Source organism: Mus caroli, chromosome 5 (assembly GCF_900094665.2).
Source record: "Mus caroli chromosome 5, CAROLI_EIJ_v1.1, whole genome shotgun sequence".
NCBI lineage: Eukaryota > Metazoa > Chordata > Mammalia > Rodentia > Muridae > Mus > Mus caroli.
The window spans coordinates 23083342-23103530 of NC_034574.1; the positions used below are offsets into that span (position 1 = coordinate 23083342).

The window sequence follows — 20189 nt, forward strand, 5'->3', positions numbered from 1 at the left end:
CGTCCCCATTCTCAGCTCACTCTACAGCTCGCTGGCCGCCCCCTCCCTATTTGCTCAGGTGCAAACCCCTCCCCCTCATGCAGTTCACTCACAAGGCACTATTTGCACAGCCCGGCCTCTTTTCCAAGCACTCGAGACGTGTATTTGAATTTTAAATGGCCAGGCCTGCTCTGAGCGCTGGAAGCGCGGGTTCTCAAGGCCCCTTGACTACCCGCTTTACTCAGCCCTCCGTAGCTCTCCAAGGCTCACTGTCCTGGAGGACAATAATTGAGGATGGGGCGGAGCGCAGGGGGCCAGGGAGGAGGGGTGGGGAGGTCCTAGTCTTCTTTGCATTCCAATCTCCAGGATCATGCTTTTGGCAAATAGAGATTGCCAGAAAGAATCTTTCTGCTGGAATTACAGAAGACTTTTAATCTTCTCATCGTTTTCCCCGGCATGAAGTGTGGGGCTGGCCGTTGGAAGCACTCCGTAGCCCCCCGGAATGCGACCCAGGGCTCTGGCGAGCCAGAGTCGTCGAGTCGCACGACCCCGCTTGACACACAAGGCGCGGCGCCCCAGCCCGCGTGTGTAGAATGCCAATGAGCTGCCCTCCCGGGCCGGGGTCTGCACTGCCTTCGAGACCCTCCGGGCTGGATTACCGCTGCTCATTTGGGAGGACATCCCCTAGGAATTCCTACCAGAGGGACTCTGCGAACAGGGATGGCAGGGGAGTCTTGCGTGTTCAGCTCAGACTTTAGGTCCAGGGAAGAGCTTACTTAGGGCCTGGGCCCGCCAACTGTATTTCCCATCCCACCCTAATAGGAGCTCCCAGACCAGGGTCCTGCAAGGAGCCTGGCAAGGTGGAACTCCTGAAGCTGACCTCTTCTACAGGCCACCACCGCTCCTGTGCATCATTGGCAGCTATTGTTGCAAGAGCCAATATCACCTACTCAGTATTTCTTGACGTTGAAATTATTTCCAACTAAATTGTGTCGCTAATATACAGTTTAGGAAACTTGGGAAGCTGGGGTGGGGGGCCTCGGGGAGGTCTATGGAAAGTCACCGTGAGCTGCCTTGTCAGGCAACACAATTCAGAGGCCACTGCACGTGCGCTGGCTGTCTGCCTCCCTAGCTGTTCCACCTCCCCCCTCAGGCCCCCCCAACAGCGCGTGGCATTGCAGGCCCAGGGAACTCTGCCTCGCGCTGGCTGGGGGGCAGCCGCTCCAGCGGGATCGCCTTCCGCAATCCTGCCAGGGACTTTCTGAATCCCAGCTGGGCTCCTAATAAGAACGGATGCTTCTAGGCTTGCGGTCTCCCGACGTTGGAAGTAAAGAGTTCATTACCTCCCACCAGGCCTTTCCCAACACACGCTTAGCGAGTGAGTTAAGTTAGTTTAGAATCCACAGGCGCCCAGCGGGGAGGAGCCAGTACCCGGGTTTATGCCCTGGACAGACCCTTCTGCTCATGGGGTTTGGGGGAAGGGCGGCAGGAGGTTCTTAAGCCCTAAATGAGAGAAGAGATCAAGGCAAGCTCTGGCTGATATCTGTAATCACCAGGAAGCCCCCTCCTTCCCCCCATTCCACAATGCTCTCTGACATCCTCTGTCTCTACTACCTGAAGCAGGGGGCTCTGGAGACAAACCAGTCCGGGAATTTGACCATGCAAAGATGCTGGCCGGTAGCCTAAAAGGTTGCAGAAGTACCTGGCTGGGGGAGGGGTCATGGGCTATGTCCCCACCGCAGAGATCTACTTATTTTCAAGAGCATTCTTCCCTTTTTTATGGCTCTTCCGTCCTCTCTGTTTTTTCTTCCAGACCTTCTGTTGGGAAGGGCTGGAGGGGTAGGATGATGGAGAAAGGCCAGGAGGAGAAGGTTCACTTACCTGCTTTCACAGAACAGTGGATGTGAGCTTTGGATTCATAGTAGACCCAGTCGAAACCTGCTTCCACAGCCAGGCGAGCCAGCATGCCGTACTTGCTGCGGTCCCGGTCGGACGTGGTGATGTCCACTGCTCGACCTTCATAGTGTAGAGACTCCTCTGAATGATGGCCGTCCTCATCCCAGCCCTCGGTCACTCGCAGCTTCACTCCAGGCCACTGGTTCATCACAGAGATGGCCAAAGCATTTAACTTGTCTTTGCACCTCTGTGGGGAGAAGGGGGAACCCTAAGTGTCAGACATGGTCCTTGGTGGTTTCTCCACCAACCACAGGCCCAGGACCCAGGGGTTGAGTGAATGAGAACATGGGGGTGGGGCATGGCGGCTGCTGGAGAGGCAGGTTCTCCAGGGAACCAACTGACCACCCGTCTCCAACTCAGAAACTTAGATGTAGCTACAATGGCCTGAGAAACAAGAGGGGCTTCTCCTTAGATGAGATTCCAGGTGTGCTTTGGTGAGACAGGACTTCTGGTGCACTCTGAGGGTTAGAGTGCATCACGAGTGTTATCTTGGAGGTCAGGCCTCCCCTATACCTGCTGGGCCTGAGGAAACCCATAGCAACGCCGAGGGGTAGGCAGCGGGTCAAGGACAAGCAAGCAGGTTAATGCTGGTGTCCAGCACAGGCAGGGCAGAGGACAAACATTCTTGGTCTAGGCAGCCACATTCTTTCCCCCAAGGAGCTCCTCTCTGCTAGGCTTGTCTGGGGCCTGATTGTGTTCCTATTTTCTTTGACTAGTTCTCTTCCTCCCCTCTTGTTTTCTTGGCCCTGCACAGAATGGTGTCGGGCAAGTTTGAAGAGCAAACTTAACAAGTGGATGGGGGTGGGGTGGGAAAGGTAGGGGGATGGGGAGTCAGAAAAGCCCACAGCTTTTGAGCCCTGCCCAAGAGAGGGTCTTCTGTGAAAGTCTGGTTACTCTGCCTCCTCCTTTGCAGGACACAGTGGAACTTGGGATAGTGGAGGCACTACTCTGGGGCCACATTAAGAAATGATGTCCCAAAGAGAGGAGTCAAGTGTGTGTGGTGGATGGCTAGCTCAGTGCTTGCAAGGTTATGCTGCTGGCTGGTGGCATGCTGGATTGGGGGGTTGTGAGCGGAGACAACATGGTAAGAGCACATTACCCAGAGAACTGGACCTCTGTAGAGGCAGGAGTAATTTCTGTAGAGGGTAGGACTGATAACCCGCGATCCCTTAGGTTACAGGGATGGGATAGTAGCCCCTAGATGACCGGGCTCTAGATGTAGCCAGCTCAGTCCTTCATGGACAGAGAAATGTGTGTGCATCAGGAAAAGTCTATCTGGCAACAAAAAGGCCCAGGAACAGGGCTGGAGAGTTCAAAGCACAACAGATGGAAGGGATGCAGTAACAACAGGTCCGCTCTGGCAGGTTTCTGGGCTGCCAGCGGTTTTCCTGAAGAGAAAAGTCCGAAGGACAGAGTTGGAGTTCAATCTGGGGGACTGAATCTGTTTTACATGAAAATCAGTCACTGAACCAGGGTCAGTTTAGAATAGAGAATCAAAGCCGCTGCGCGCAGGCGCACACCGTGGTACATTCTGCTTATCTCCTCCTTCATTCCAGCCTGCACTTCACCTCGCTCCCTTCTTTCAAGGGGGTGAGGGAAAAGCTTGCGATGTGGCTTTAACAAGCTTCCCATCCGGCAGTAGGGAAGAGCAAGGGTAGGATGGACAGAGTTTCGGAGCCCAGTACCCGGAACTGCGCCACTAAAGCAGACACGGGGGACCCCAGACAAGGAGCTCTGGGCCGAGATAGGCTTTAGGCGCAGAGAGGCCAACTCTGATGGTTACCGAATTGGCACCTGGTGCCCCAGAGCCTTCCCCGGCACCAGGCCCAGCGCAGCTCAGCAGGAAGATTCAGGGTACTCCCCGCCAGCGATGGGAGGGAATGTCGCAGGCAAGGCAATTGAAGCTCAGCCCGGTTATTAATTCATTGGGTCGTGTGCCGCTAATCAAGCCCGACTCTGTGCAGCCACCGTGAAGCCCAGCAGGGTCACTGGGGCCCAGCTTTGTGTCTGCGGAGGCCAAGTTGTTCCTGAAGCCTCCAGCTCACCTCCCGGATCTGCACCAGTGCAGTCCAGGGGCTAAGAGCAAGGGCTGTCACATCCGAAGATGGGCTTCCCTCATTGTGAGGGAGGTGGTATCTCACTTCAAGAGACTCCACTCTCTAAATACACTCCACTCTTCCCCTAACTGGGGGGCGGGGACAGACCCAACTCTTCAAAGCAGAAAACTATTCTTCAAACCCACACCTGGCCTCTTTTTCCCGACTAACCCCTAAGCACGTAGGAAATTATTCAACCTGGCTCTTCAGGTGTTCCCCCCTCCCACTTCAGCCTGCAGAGCCTGCAGATCAGGCCCCTCGCTGCCTCCCACCCCAGCCCCTTGGCCGCGGGCACAACAGCCTGGCACTCTCTGGGGCCTGGACTGCGCTGGAAGAGTGTCTGTCTGCGCTTCCCTCTCCGGAGTTAATATTAACTAGGAGCTCCTGCGATCCAGAACTGCTCAGAAAGTTCCACTGGGGACGGTCCTGCCATGGTTGAGGGACTTGGGCTCAGTCACCTTAGAGAAACAGACTGGGAGGCAGGAGAGACTGAAGAGAGTGGCACCTTGGGCCGAACCAGGTGGTTGTTAAAGGAGGGTGGGGACGGCCAATAGCAGGTTCCTGAGACCCGAGATTCTCCCCCTTATCCCCTCCCCCACCCCGCTTCACCCTTTACCTCTAGTCTTGTCGTCTGGCCACCTTCTTCCTTCCCATCCCCTCTTAACTCTGCCAAGCCGGAATAAGAAGCCGCCGAGGGTTGTACTAAGAGGAACTTTTTAGACGGCCACCTTTACAGCCACCCTTAATTTGGGGGATTTTTGCAGGGTGGGTGAGAAGATCCTGGCTTGGCCTTCCCCACCCCCACTTTTGCTGTCTCTACCCCCTCTTTTTAGGTTGGGAATCAGAAAGGCTACTGCCCAGGGGGAAAAAGTATGTGTTTTCGTTTCGTTCGTCTGAAGGAACTTGACAGAAGGTCAGAAGTTCAAATGCTGCTCGCCCGCGCGCGCGCGCGCGCGCACACGCGGCGGCGGTGGAGGCGAGAGTGATCCGGTGTAGGGCCGCTGAGCCCCGGGTACCGGGCTGGAAGGATCAGCGTGAGGGAAAGGACATAACTGGTGGTCTCCGTTTAGGGCGCTGAGGCCAAAGGGCCGCGAAGGCGGCGGGGTTGCAGTCCAGGTCAGGCCCGCGGGGCTCCCTGCCTTGCGACTCCTTGCGGCTCAACCCCTGCCTGCGCGCCCTAGGGAGAGAGCGCGCTCGGAGCCCTGCGCTCTGGCGGGGCGCGCTCCGCGCGTGCAGAGTCAGGGACAAGCCGCCGGAGCTCGCCCCCACCCCCAACCCCCGAGCGCGCTGCAACCCTAGTCCCGGGATCGATAACGCAGGAGTAAGCGGAGCTGAAAGGCGTCTACCGTGGCTCAACGCTCTTGCAGCTCTGCGACACGCAGAGGCCCGGCGCTCTGGGCACCGGAACCAGACCGCCGAAGACCCCCCTGCAGACCCATCCGGGCTGAGGTACCCTACGTGTCCACGCCTGGCCTCTTTGCATTAGTAATCTTTTACCTCCTCACACCTTTCCAAGGACCTCCTCATCCTGAGACGCCCCCCCCCCCGGGGGGGGGGGGAGGGTAACCAGGGGATGGGTGCCCAGAGCCAGAGAGAGAACTCGCTCCTCCAAGCCACACCAGTCGGGCGCCCCGCGGTCCGCGCAGAGTTAACTGTAGCTCGCGCAGCTCTCCGGCTCCCCCGCGCGCGCGCGCCTACACTCGCGGTCCAGATTTAAGGTGGTCGGGAGCAGATGAGGGAGATGGAGGGAGAAGATGGAGGGAGAACGGCCCTGTATTCAGTCTCCACGATTCCTCTTTGCTCCAGTTCTGGCCCGCCACCCTAAGGCTAGTCTCCTAGGCTTCCCATACAGCAGGTACCTGGTGGCGAGATGCGCGTCGCGTCGCGCGGGCTGTTCCACTCTTGTTTTCTCCAGCCCCCGCCCCCTGCACTTGCGCCCCGCCAGCGCCGCTCCGCCAGCCGCTTGGCGCACCTAGCCCTAAAGGTAGGACTTGAATATTTTAATAGGGCAGTAAAAAGGATGCTGACCTATATTTGCAAGGAAACCCATTTCCAGCTCCAGTCATACGTGCATGGAGTTTCAGAAAGTCTCGATTTGGCTGGGAGATTGGCAGCCTAGAAATCTCAAAGGAGGTGGGATGGGAAGAGAGGCTCGTGTTTTGCTTTGCCGTCTGTCCATCCACCCTAGTCGCCGAATATTTATTCGCTTTTAATTCTTATGCAAGCAGGTTAAAAATTAAAGCGATTGCAAAGCCAGCAAGTTCCAAGTCCCTCCCCTAAGGTACCGCGGGCTCTGGAGAAATGAGGAGCATCCTTAAAGAAATATCAATACATTCTCTGACCGGCACAATTGAGGACGATGGGATCGCAGTCAGGCTACGCGATACAGTGGGGACAAGACGGGCGCCTCTGGAGCTCCTGCCTTTTGTCAGAACTGCCCCTAGGCTTTCTCAGTTACAGTTCTTTGGTGGTGGGGGGGTAAAGGGTGGGGTGGTCTTGGGAGAATAACACAGAAAAGGAAAAGGTAGGAGCTAGGGGACGAAATGCTCCAGGCTATGTTTGCAGTGACCTGGAGGCCCTTTGAAGTGTATAGGGGCATCCCCTCTCCCTCCATTTTCTGCCTCCACTTGGAAAGGGCAGACTCCCTCAGAGTAAAGGTCTTTCTAAGTTTCAAGCTAGAATACAGGTAGTTAGAGGAGGTAGTCCCGGGAGACTAATTAAATGAGACTAGTAAGATAGAGAACCCCATCTTCTGGTGCCCCATTCCAGCAAACCCTAAACTTCCTGCTGGACCCTTCACCTCCTTTTTCCTCCCGGAAGAGGAGTGCTAGGTGGGCAGGTGGGTGGGGAAGGAGAGAGCAAGCCGCCTTCCTACCTGCCCAAAGAGCAAACAGAGCAGGGCTGACTGCTTGGTCACACGCACCCCCCCCCCTCCCGGGAAGGAGTCTGTTTCCCACCCGCAATGGGTCTCTACCTGAGTCATCAGCCGGTCTGCTCCTGTGTTTTCCTCATCCTTAAATATGATGTCGGGGTTGTAATTGGGGGTGAGTTCCTTAAATCGTTCGGAGTTTCTTGTGATCTTCCCTTCATATCTGCCGCTGGCCCCTAGGGTCTTCTCGGCTACGTTGGGAATAAACTGCTTGTAGGCTAAAGGGGTCAGCTTTTTGGGGTGCCGCCTCTTTCCAAACCCCCTGCCGGGCCCACAGGCCAGCCCGGGGCACACCAGCAGCGAGGAAGCAAGGATCACCAGAAAACATCTGGCCAGCAGCAGCAGCAGCATCTCGTCCGCGGAACCTGAGGACTTGTGAGCTGTCCCCGCGCTGTCTGTGCGCGAGCGGGTACGCGCGGGTGTGTGCGTGTGCGCTCCTCCTTGCGCTCGGCTCTCCCTTCCTCGCTCGGCTCGTTCGTTCCCTCTGGCGCTGCCTGGCTCTTTCTCTTCCTATATAACCTTGCCTGCCGCTGCTGCAGGGGACTTGTCTCCGATCCCCACCCAGACTGGGGCTGCGATGGCAGGCTGCCGGTCGCTGGTAACGGAACACATCGGAGTTGGGTCTCGAGACAGCAATTAAAAGACAAAAAGAGCCTGATTTTAAATGGTAGCAAGGCTGGAGAGCTTGTGAGACAGGCTGCCTTTCGCACTATATTATAGCTGGCAGGGGCGCATCTGATTGGCCAAGCCGCACAAGCTTGTCTTCTGATGTTAACCCTGAGAAAGACTACATTTCTCCCCCCTCTGGCTGCTGTGGCTTTATTTTCACCTGAAGGCTTCCAGTTTTAAAAAGAAAGAGAGAGAGAGAGAGAGAGAGAGAGAGAGAGAGAGAGAAAGAAAGAAAGTCTTTACTAAGGTAAAGGTGGGTGGGAGGGAGGAGGCCTGTTTATTGGAATAATACCCTGCACTGTCTGCTTTGTGCTCACGGCTGCTTCCCCCTTACTTTCTCTAAATGGTAGATGCTTTGGTTAAAGCCAGCATAAGTTTTTAAAGGACAGTCCAGATGCCCCCCCCCCTACAAGCTTTGACCATAAAACAGCCTCTCAATTGTTTGAGGGCAACGCTGCCTCCCTCCTGTTTACCTTATTTACACCCCATCCCCAGATGTGAGTGTACAGGACAGACGTCACCGGGTTGTGAAAACAGCTCACCTGAGCATCTCCTGAATATTTAGCATCTTTAGATAGAGGATAATCACAGGTGGCCACAACCTAAAGAGTTGCTGTTTTGAGTGCCCTAAAATACTGTCCTTTATTGTACCTCACTGACTGCACCACATTCAAGCCTCTGCAGGTGGATGGATGCATCCCAGCTGAGTGGCAGGTAAAGAATGTCTGCAGGATGTGGTGGGGTGCATAGACCCAGTGCAGTGGGTCTATGTGCTGCACCCCAGCATGGAGGGCAGCTGGTGTGTGCTTGGTGGGTAGAGGTGATCTGTCTGGGGCAACTGAAAGTGGGCAAGGCTACATACGTGAAGAACCCTTTCCAATTGATCCTAGCAAAGTGCAGGGCTGGGTAAGTTGATGTGGAATTCAGGCTCCTTAACACAGTTGTATTTCACAGGAGCTTTGCAAGCTAATTTTCAAGGAAAGAAGCTGGCTAGGTGTAGGGCCTGCAGACTGAAGGTATTAGGGATCTAGAGGACAGTGTTCTGGCCAAAAGAGGCATCTTAGAAGAGGATATGCTGTCTAGAGGTCACTACTCTTGGGGTGTCCAACACTCTTTCAGGAAAAAGGAAAATCTCAAGAAAAGTCTTAGTTGAACCAGAAAAGTAGAATGTGAAACGCTTTGTTTTTATAGATCATAGAAATCTGCTCTGGCTTTTCTCCCATCCTACTCACAGGCAAGATTCCTCTAGGATGGGTGAACTATTTATGTGGGATGGAATACCTGCTTAGGGACCGAGTCCTCCAGCGTTAGCCCATGAGACCAGCCTCTGGCTCTTGATCCTGTCCCAGTGCAGGGAGAGGCCCAGCAAGCCTGAAGCTCAGCTGGCAGTGGGGTCTTTCAGAGGTTCCCTTTACTTAGAAACTTGGTTGCTTTTGAGTTAGTGTGAGGCGAGGAAAGTGCGTGTTACTGTCTACTTTGAGTCTCAATGGCAGCATGGCAGAGCCTCACTATCCCAGGCTTGGAAAGGGTTGACTAAAGCCTGCATACCTGCCCTCTCTGGAGTTTTCTATCCTTTGATTTATGAGGACCAAGTACAGATTCCTAGTGGGAGTTGTTCCCAGCTTCATGCAGACCAAATAAGAGCCAGACTCTCCAGCCTGTATCCTCTGTGTACATCCCCCCATCAACTAGGGAAAATGGATACAAAGGGGACCCACTGTTCTTGATCCAGAAGAGTGGGCCTGCCTGGCATGTGGCTGTCATATTACTAGCCGGCGGTGGGCTAGACAAGACCTGAGCATCCTGGAGCCTCATTTTGCCTCAGTTTTTTCTTGTTCTCTGTGCATGCTGACCAGCACTCTCTTCTTGATGTCTTTGAATATAGACTGGTGAATGGATCATGCACCTGTAGACAGCTCTAGTCAGCATTGGATTGGCAGTGGGGAGTGGGTGGGATTTCCTGGGGAAGGAGGCAGAGAATAAAGGCCACATTTCTCCCTGTGGTCAGGCTCATGATCCTGTTCTCAAGACAACAAATATGAACTGTGATTGCTTTTATCCAAGCATTTCTGTAACCCAGAGCCCTGGAATACCTGCAGATGTATGCAGATGTGATTAGGAAACAAACCCCTAAGCTGCCAGCGTTCTATGTGGGCACAGCTGGCCTTGGAGTGCCCAGACATGGTTACCTCCCTTTTGGCTGTGAAGAAGGAGGTGACTTGGTTCTGCTCTGGCCTATTGCTCACCCCCACTCCATCTCTAGGGACAAGGGATGCTAATTCCAGAGAGAGCCTGATAAGGGCCGGCCTTCCTGGAGTCTGGAAGGATCTTTAGAAGGAAAGTAAAGATTTACTATAAACTCTTTTGTTTTTTTCCTTGTACCCAGGGACAGCTTGCTTCCTGCTCCAGGTTGCAGAAATGCAGGGATAAAAGCAATCACAGTTCATATTTGTTGTCTTGAGAACAGGATCATGAGGCTGGCCACAGGAAGAAATGTGGCCTTTATTCTCTGCCTCCTTCCTGGGGAATCCCACCCTCTCCCCACTTCCCAGACACCAGACACTCACTGCCTTCCACCTACAGACACCAGATGGCTCCCTCTCTTTGCTTTCCCCTCTAGATCATTTGGGCCCCTCCCTGTGCCTGTAAGAGGTTCCAGAGCCCAATCTCTGCCTGGTGGGGCCAGCCATTTAACTCCCAGAGGCTACTTCTCATTTGTGTAGGTTCAGCTATTCCTCCTGCTGGGCATTTGCAGGCTCTCACCCTTCTTGTTTCTTTCCGTCCAGCGTTCTTTCCTTCACTCTGAGGAGTACTGGCCAACCTTTGACTCTGCCCCACGCCCCTGGAGTGCCCATAGTCCTGGGCATGGCCCCTTCCCCCTTCTGGCCCTGCCGCTAGATGGCGTCCTCACTCTGCCTTCGGCCCTGGCCTGCCAGGTTGGGGAAATTCTGCAGTCTGCAGTTGGAAGGGCCTGGAAGCAGGACTAGGCTCTTTGGCTCCTCCTTGCTCTCTGCCACTTGTCTTTCCTTCCCACCCCTTAATTTCCTTTCCCCAGTTTGAACTAGGGATCCCAGCCCAGCCCTGCCTGCTGGCCTCTTTTCTTTTCTCCCAGTTGATTTCTTTTCCTTAGAACAGCTCTGCACCATCTCATTCTATCCAATCACCCAGTTAAGTTTCATTTTCTTCCTGATTTTTTTTTTCAATTTTGGCAAATAGAGTTTCACTTGCTCCATTTTGTTCTCTGGGGTGATATCTAGGGGAGAGGAAAACCTCACAGCCAAGGAGAGACCCTATGTCTGGGAAGCTGCTCTGTGATAACAGTCAGAGAATCACATGGCTGTGTGAGACTTTGTCCACACCCTCTCCAACCTCCAGTGGCCCCTGCGTAAGGTGTAAGCCATGGGTATTTAATTCAGGCCTCAGTTCTGTGAATCTTAGTAGTCTCCAAATGATTTCCGATCCTCTATAGGGCAACCACATTTGTGGCTTGGAAAGAGGAACTCAGTGTAGGCAGGTGGCTTAAGGCCCAGAGGACCAAGGGATGGGTCTGGATGCCATAGCTAGTTCTTCTGACCCAGGTCTGGGCATTTCTTTACCATAGGTGCTTTGGCACTCCAACATGCCACCACCTTTCCTCCAGTCTTGGAGCTGCTGAAGCGCAGATGCCCCCGGGAGAGGTAATCCATTAAGCCTAACATTAGAATCACCTGGGGAGCTTGGAAAAAAATCATGTCAGCCAACAGCTACAGGGCTGTGCTCACAAACAATCACATCAGAGTTTCTGCTTTGCTGACTCCCTTGATGGGAATCCCCAAGACTTGGGACAGGGGAGGGGAGCCACTTGGCTGCAGGTTTCTGCTCCTGGGGATGTTCTTCAGTCCCTTCTGGATGTTCCTGGGTCCCTGGACATACTATTCTATGGCCACTCCTGGCAAGGGACAACACCTATGGCTTTATTAGACAGAGCAAAGGACTGGTAGTAAGCTTAATGAGTTTCATATTTTTTTCTAGAGCAGGTATAGTGAGGGGTCCATGTGCAGGTGAGGGGGTACATTAAATCAGGAGGTTTGGGGTGTAGAGCAAAAGCCAGGGGAGAAGGCAGGAAGCTGTGAAAAGCCACTCTGTCCAGAGTGAGCACAAGTCTGGACGCCCAGATGCATCATGGTATGCAAAGGGGTACCTGGCTTTGGATGACCTTCAAGTCCCTCACATTGGGAAATGGGGGTCAGAGACCATTATACACTTCTTACATTCTTATTTAGGGAGCCTCAGTACCTGCTTTGATTCTCTCTGACCAGAGCCTCTTGTCAGACAGGCTGAGCAATAGGGTATTACATCATCTAGGTGTCTGTCCAGAAAGAAGAGAGCAAGAGGGACTGGATGCTGACGTACCAGGTATAGGGCCAACTCTGTATGGGGCACCCAGATTTATCTGGCCTGTCAGTGAGTGCCATGATGTGTCATGGAGCCTTGTTCTGTGCCCATTCATCCTTCTCAGGCTCCAGGCTGTTGAGGTATTACAATGGCTCCAGAGCCACTGTGGCTCCCATTGTGTCTGGAATCTGTACCAGCTGTAATGTAGATTCCTAATGTGCTGGTTGGATATTTGTCAACCTGACACAAACCTACACATATCTGGAAAGAGAGATACTCAGGTGAGGAATTGAGATTGTGGGAAAGGCTACGGTGTGTTTTCTTGACTGATAATTGGCTTGGGAGGGCTACCCTTATTGTGGACAGTCCTAACCCTGGGCGGGTAGTCATGGGGGTATAAGGAAGCAAGCTGAGCAAGACATGGGAGCAATCCCGTAAGCAGCACTCCTCCATGCTTCTGTTTCAGGTTTTGCTTCTGGGTTCCTTCCTTGACTTCCCCTCATGAAGCACTGTGCTGTGTAGGCATAAGCCAAATAAGCTCTTTCATTTCCCAAGCTTAGTTTGGTCATGGGGTTGTTTATCACAGCACTAGAGAAGCATGCTAGGACACCTAGTCTTTCTAGAACGTCTTGGAACTCTGGGTAGGATAAAGGAGTCACTGAGATCTCTGACATGGTGTTTTGGAGAGAAATGCTCAGACCTGTGTGTGACTGAATGGGCCCCAGCAATTCCTCCCTGCCCCTCCCCCGTTGCCTCTTTGAAGTTCTCCCTACTGGGAGCTCTTCCAGTCCTCATTTCAGAAAGCTGTGGCCCTAAGCTCAGGAGAAGCTGCTGGCCCAGGCAGCAGCCACTTTTTGGAGGAGTCTAAGAGCTAAGCCCCAACTTCATTCCACACTGGACACAGAGGACCATATAGCACCCTTTGACTTCTCACAGGCGAGGTCCTGAGCAACCTGGTCTCTCACATGGGGACCAGCTGCTGTCCAAACTAGAGCCCAGGGCCGGAGCAGCAGCTCAAGAGCTCCAGGGGCATTAACCCTTTTCATGCTTTTGAAGGACAAGTGCTTTCTTCTGCTGTCTTCAGAGGGACCCTACCTTCCTCCTTCAAAGCCAAGTTGAGAGCCAGAAGCAGTGAGGTTGGTGGTTTGCACCTGCTGTGGGGGAGAGAAAGGGCTGGCAGGATGGAGCTAGGTGGGTATGGAGGGTGAGAAATGAGAGAAGGGGTTGGCTGAGGTGGGAATCAGGACACAAAGGGAAGCCAAGGGTGCTCAGCAAACGCTTGGGTTGTCCAATGTTAGCCAAGCTTCTAGGACCCGACTCAACGAGCTTCCTACCCTGTAATATTCTCATGGACCAGTTCTCCAGAAGGCTTTGGGCAACCAGAAAACCAGATGGCTGGTACGGCTCTCTTCTTCCTCGGAGGCAGGGGGATTTTGTAGAGGATTCTGCTGACTGAGAAGTGGCTCCTCACTTCAGAAAGAGCCACTTTCAGCAGATGCTGTGCAGCTCTGCTCAGAGTTGTACCAGCTCCTGAGTCATGTCACAGTCTGCACCCAAGTCCCAGCGTGGGGTCTGGAAGCCAGACAACAGGTGCAGAAGATGCTGCATAAGATAGCTTTCTCCAAAGAGGGGGTGTCTCCTCCCCTCTGTCTCTCACCAGCAATCCCCTCCTTCAGCGGCCATGGGATCTCACCTCTTTGGGGACTGTCTTCCCCAGAGAGGGTCTCCAGGCTTGAAGTCACCTAGAACTCAGGTTAGCAGAATTTTCTTGCCCCGTGTACTTAGATTGAATTTCAATTTACTAACACACAAACAACCCTATGGAGGAACAAGAAGCCCAGAGTTTGTATATTCAGTCTGACCCCACAGAGAATCTATGGCAGGAACATCAGCACTCATGGTCCCTGGCCCCAGAACCTGTCATAGAGCTCCAGCTGTGATCTGTGGGGCACGTGGCTGCATCAGCAGACGGGAAGCAGGGACTGGAACAGAAGAGGAAGCATGAACGCACACTTGGAAAGATAAGCCACAGAGTAATGTATGCATCTTGGGGCTCAAATAAAAAATAGTCTAGAATCAGTTGCTCTTTCCTGTAGCTTTTTGTATTGGACACACAGGGTCACTATTCTTTCTCGGAGCCTCCATCCTCACCATTGGCCTGGAGGGGCATGTCTCCTCACCCAAGGGCACCAGCCATCTGTGGTCTGTGTGCCCTTGATGATGACTTTTAGCCCTGGCCCTCAGCTTCCTCCCTCCTCAGTCTGACGTAAGAGTGTTTCCAAGGGGATAGACACCGAGGCTTCAGGACTAGACATGTCCACATTGAGTTTTTGTGATGCCTAGTGGTTACACTACGGGAGCCATCTCCCCGCTGCCCTCAGAGGTGAGCTTGTTGTGAGAGCTTCAGCCTCTCTGGTGGCCTAGATGGAATCTGTAGATGTTGTTTCTAGTTCCTTTTCCTGACGCTGGGATAAAATGCCACGACAAAACAATTTGAAGGAGAGGTTTTCTTGATTCACAGTAGAGAAGTACTGAGAGCAGGGGCAGGTGGCAAAGGACCAAACTGCATTTTCAACCAGGAAGCAGAGAGGTGAGTGCTGTTGCAGGTTCACTTGCTTCCGTTTATGCATTGCAGGACCCAAGCCCAGGAAATGGTCCCACCTACAGTGGGCATATCTTTGTATCTCAGTTAACCTAGCAATCAAAGTCATTCCCTATATGCATGCCCAGAGGGCTAATGGACAGGCCCTTGTTTAGGGTTCTCAGCGGTCTTCACATCAGGGCAGTGAGTGTCCTATGGCCTTTGGTTGGTACTTCTTATGGCCAGGCCTCCATGTGTCATGAACTTGCTGGTATAGAGAATGGACAAGGAGCCTGGTGACAGTCTCTGTGGCTAAGGTGTTCCTCTCTCCATTGTCATGTTGGAGTTTTGGCAGATTATTTTCATATTATTCTCAGATTATTGGTGTGTGAGGTTCAGGTGTCCTGACTGCTCAGGGCTGAGTCTGTGTCAGTTCCCCAGAGGCAAGTTGCTTCTGTCTGAGTCTAGCAGCTGGTTCCTCCATGCAGGGCACTGAGTGTTGAGCTAGCTTACTACATGCTCAGTCTTGGTCTGTGTGCTTGGTCTATGTGCTATGTGCAGTAGACATCTTAAAACAAGAGTCCTATAGAGTGAAAGCTAAAAGTATGTGGAGTTTGTTTTGTTTGAAGGACTGAGCTTTGGTAACTGAGATGGCACTTAACATCAAGAAACAGCAGAAACCTTGGCCCTCCTTGACAGTCTGTAGAGTACCTTCCTGTTGGGACTCACTGGACCCCAGCATCTCTAGTCTCAGGGAAGGTGTGGAACCATGTACATCTCATAGCTGCCATTGAGAGGTTTCCAGGAAGACTCCCAATCAGAGAACCAGGATCGGATCTGGAAGGATCTTCTCCAGGTCAATGTAGAAAAGATGCTGGGAACCTCATCCTAAGCTTTTGATTAACTTCAAGGGGAAAGATTCTAGATTCTACACTCTTGACCTTTGAAGGTGGAGACCTGCTCCTGCTGTGGAGTTCCCTGCCTTTGCCTTGGGGGATTTTGGGCAGTGGCCATTCCTGGTGCGTTATGTCTGTGCTTTTGCTTGCTGCCCTGAACAATGTCCATGCACCTTTAGCTGCCATCCCCTGTGGTGGCAGACATCTAACTTCTCATATGTGGGCCATTTACCAAGGGCCTGTGTTGTTTATTATACCCATGTTTTATGCTGAGAGTTGTTACTTAAACTCTGACATCAAGACTGTTATCAACATACCTATGCACTTCTAGAAGCGTCTATTGGTCTTATTCATCTTCCTAAGTCCCCAGCTAAGATGATGTTCAATTAATATTGATCACTTGATGAAAGTTTCTTATCAGTGCAGCACACTCCAATGGTTTCTATTTGGAAAGAATTCAACAAAAATAAACTAAGAAAACCAGTTTGCCGTAAGAGATCACCGCTGGCATCTGGCTTTACTACGACAAACACGTGAGGCCAAAGGCAGCTCACTGTAGGATGAGCCAGCTGACTTTGGAGAGGGCATTTCTTTAGCTTGGCTAATAAAGACATTCAATGAAATTGAGTTACTTTCAACAATTCTACTTCCTGTATTTCCCATCCTTTTTGATTAGCAAATAGGATAAAGCATTGGAAATTATCATGTCACTCTGTGGAGCTGGCGTTTTAGAAAGCAGCCTCTTCCTGTTTTTTTTTTTTTTTTTTCTATTTTTCCCTGAGACAGAGTCTCACTAGGTAGACCGGACTGCTCTGGAACTATGGATGTTAACCTCAGATTCCTCTTACCTTTTTTTCCTTTCTTTTCTTTCTTTCTTCCTTCCTTCCTTCCTTTCTTTCTTTCTTTCTTTCTTTCTTTCTTTCTTTCTTTCTTTCTTTCTTTCTTTCTTTTTTGGCATAGACACACATGGCTACTTTATACATAGGAACCCCTGTAGTGACCTAGTACCACCGACAGGCAGCATGACGAATAACCACTTGTTTCCAGAAGACATTGAGTCCTTTAGGTAATGCTTCAGGGTGGAGCACATCAGCCATCATGGTCTCCAAAGGACAGGCAATGCGGCTGGATTCTTAGCTTAGTCTCTGCTTTAGGGACCCAGGGAGAGCCATGGTTGTTCATTCCTCTTCTCTGCCTCGGAAGGTGGGACCTCAGTGAGCTGTGCAGTAATTTTGAACTTAATTCTCCTAACCTAAGACTTGAACTTCCAGGAGGGCCCAGTGTTCAGGTGCTGTCCAGCACTCACTCAAAGCCATTTCCTTCTCCACTAAGGACTAACATGGACTGACATTCTGAGAGGGGGCTGGCTGTTTCTACCGGCAGCCTGTCCACAGCAAGGGGAGACTCCTCATAGCCTGTTCCCCGGGGAGTGCCTGGTGCCATTTTTCCACAGATGGGAGGGCTGAGAAGCCTGGATGGTGTCTCACTGGGGGAGGGCAGGATGCCAAGAGAGACCCAAAGGTATGAGAAGGAGCCAAACTCCACTTCTCCCCTGGCCTTTTCAGTGTGAGGTGGCTTGCCCCAAAGTACACAGACCCTCAGATGAATCCAGCTTTCTGTTTGAGTAGCACCCAGACAAAGCCTGCCCTCGGGGATGCTCCTCTGCTCCCTCCCACCATGGTAACTCTGGCATTCACTGGACCATGGGAGCAGGCCAAGTATGCGTGTGATTGTCTCGATTCTCTTGTTTCTTCACATTGGCAGACAGTGTTTGAATGTTGCGTACATGTTTTTCTTTCTCATCCTGACATATTTATACCCTAGTTTTGTTTTGTTTTATTTGGCCCGGTGGAGAAGGGATGTGTGTGGGAGGTGACAGAGTGACAGGGACACCCTTTGAATTAGATTTGTTGTGAATGCCCATCTAAGGATCTTAGAATTTGATCACGGAAGGAAGGAACTTGGAAGCATTCTTAAAACTGCATGCCAATGTAATTGCACCACATTCTGATCCAGCTATTAATGAATCAAATGAAGCAGGTATAAAGGCTTCACATACGCAGGCAACAGTTCCATAAAGGAGGAAGTAAAACACGTAATTAGGCAAATCAAATAAGGCACGGAAACAGCTTTCAAATATTTAGTCACATGCCATTTCCCATTAGTTTACTGTGTGCTTAAATGAGCCTGTGGTTTTATGGCCTGGTTAAAAGAGAGGCAACTGCAGACGCATGGCTTTTAAAGGTTGCTTCTTCACACCTCAGGGTGTTGAGCAGGGCCAGTTATACCTAATAGAAGGGGAGAGCAGGGATAGGACTTCCCAAGGATGGCCTGGAGATTGCCAGGGTCACATGAACATCAGTTCATGAGGCTTCAGCTAGAGGGGTCTCTGGGGGTACACCCCCAGCCCATTTCCACGAGGTGGATGGTCTTTTGAACAATTACAGAACTTTTGTTCAAATCTGCTGCAATGTGGCAACTATTGGTCAAGCCATTGGTCGCCTTTCTTTGTATAAATAATCAATTCTAATCAGTAATTGCATCTGGGCAACAGCTCAACTCTGCTGTCATCTTTTGGCTTCCAGCACCGTGACTCTGAGGGCAGCAATACACTTTACTATAACGGTACTCAAGGCCAGGCAGCATTTATTCTTATGTTTAACTGTCTGGTTAACAGAGTGTCATTTCAGTTCCATCTCCACCGTATGTAAAAGAAAGGTAGGTAAGAGGCAGAATCTTTAGAATATCTACTATATGAGCTCCCAGAGAGGAGGGATCATCTCTCTTAGTTTTCATAGCTGCATCCTGGGATTGTTGAAGGGATTTCTTGGGCAAGTACCTTTTAAAATCTCTCTCTCTCTCTCTCTCTCTCTCTCTCTCTCTCTCTCTCTCTCTCTCTCCTTGCTAAGGTGTTTGATACAGAACAGAAGGGAGGACTGAGGGATAAAAATAGCTGTTAAGTCAAAGATAAACTCAAAACCCTCTGCAAAGAGCTTTCAGCTTATCTGCATGAGTGAGTAGCAGGTGGGAAGGGAAATTGGCCAAGGCAAACAGGTGTGGATGCAAAGCCAGTATTAGTTAGGGCAGTATTAGCACCTCACTTACGGTGTCCCTTGCTATTAGCCCTGACACTGCAATACAGCTCAGCCTCTTCTCTCTTGTTGTATGCTAGACTTATCTGTGGGACAGCTGTCTAATTTGGCCTTATACGATCTCAAATTTTATGGTTAAAAGTCCAATCATCCAATTTATTGAATAAGACATTCCTTAAGTTCCTTAGCTAGATTGAGCCTTATGTTACACACCTCTAACCCCAACGACTGGAAAGGTTGTGGCAGGACAGTAAATTTAAGGCAACCCTGAGCTACAAAGTAAATCCAAGTTCAGCACAAACAACTTAGTGAGACCCTCTCTCCAAAAACTAAAGAAGGTTCGGTGGTGGACAACCCACCAAGCATGCACACGGCCAAGTAGCAGAGAAAAGAAAAATAAGCTTAATTAAAATAAAGGCTGTTTGTTCTTGACTGTCACCCTAGGTTTGGGTAGGAGTAGGGGTTTTCAAGGACCACTGGGGTGTGGCTGACAGCAGAGCTTCAGGGAGCTGGTTTAAATCAGATATGACTACCACATGCTTTTAGGGGTATTTTAAGTGTGACAATGTCCCCTCTTCCACATCCCCTGTCTCCCTCCCTTCCTCCCTCCCTCTCAAGATGGAGAAGGAAAAAAATTCCATTGTTTCATTAGAAGAAAACATGGCATTTGCTCCTGGTACAAAGGTTTGTGGGAGATGTGCTGTGAAGGAATAAGAACCCTATTAAAATATTTATAAATCGAAACAACCTCAGAAGCCACAGGCTCTCTCAGGCCTCTCAGTGTTCTGTTCTGAAAGCCAGATAAATCATCATTCAGAGAGCGAGGACGAGAAATCCAAACAGACACAAAGAGCTCTGAGGGCTTCAGTAAGAGGAGGCCATTCAGGCTAGGACTTGGCTAGGCTGCAGACGGCCCAGTAAGCCTTAGCACTTCTGAGTCATCAAAAACGGAGAAGGGAATTCTTTCCCCTGCGTGTTTGGTGCCTCCAGAGAGCATCAGAAACCAACTAGTTGTCTGCTACAGGCTGCTGATCCTTTACAGGGGAGTGGAGTTTGTCTGGACTGAGCCTGGAGTGGGTGGAGGTGGCATAGGGTACAGAGCTCTCACCCAGGCCAGACACCACACTGGCCCCATGCTGGCTCCTTTCAACCAGTCCATGAGGTTTTGGGGGAGACTCACATTTCTGGGTGTCCAGAAGCTTGCGTGCTCATCGGTATAGCTGCTACTACTGATTCATACCACCATCTACTCCATGCTCCTGATGCTGAGGCAATGCCATCCAGCTCCATCCTTTGGTTCAAACTTGAAGCTCATCCTATCCTGAGAGAAGTAGCTGAGGTGAACAAGGAGAGAAGACTCAGGTCCTGAGAACAGACTGCTTGCTTCTTCATGGCAGGGAGCCAGAGGTTTCTGAGCTGAGCATCATATACCATACAATATCATACAGTACATACACATGTACCATACAGTATACACACACACACACACACACACACAAACACACACAGCACCAATAGGCTCTACAGTCTCAGGCAAATGTTTTTGGTTTCTCTCCTCTCCTCTCCTCTCCTCTCCTCTCCTCTCCTCCCCTCCCCTCCCCTCCCCTCCGCTCCCCT

The 20189-nt window shown here is 51.4% G+C and overlaps 1 protein-coding gene and 1 long non-coding RNA gene across 3 annotated transcripts in view; one reads left to right on the forward strand and one right to left on the reverse strand.

Moving 5' to 3' along the window:
• Positions 1-7690, reverse strand: part of Shh (sonic hedgehog signaling molecule) — a 10297-nt gene extending 2607 nt beyond the window's left edge. The window contains exons 1-2 of one of the 2 annotated variants that reach the window (XM_021162956.2): positions 7006-7690; positions 1861-2122 (exon numbers count right to left, since the gene is read on the reverse strand). In XM_021162956.2, coding sequence (XP_021018615.1) covers positions 1861-2122; positions 7006-7311 — 568 coding nt within the window. In that variant the 5' untranslated portion in view covers positions 7312-7690. Of the gene's footprint in view, positions 1-1860; positions 2123-5528; positions 5585-7005 lie in introns of those variants that run through there. The other variant, XM_029478046.1, reaches the window with a different exon arrangement.
• Positions 1-20189, forward strand: part of LOC110294613 — a 444128-nt gene that overhangs the window by 1169 nt on the left and 422770 nt on the right. The gene's annotated exons all lie outside the window — the stretch shown is intronic.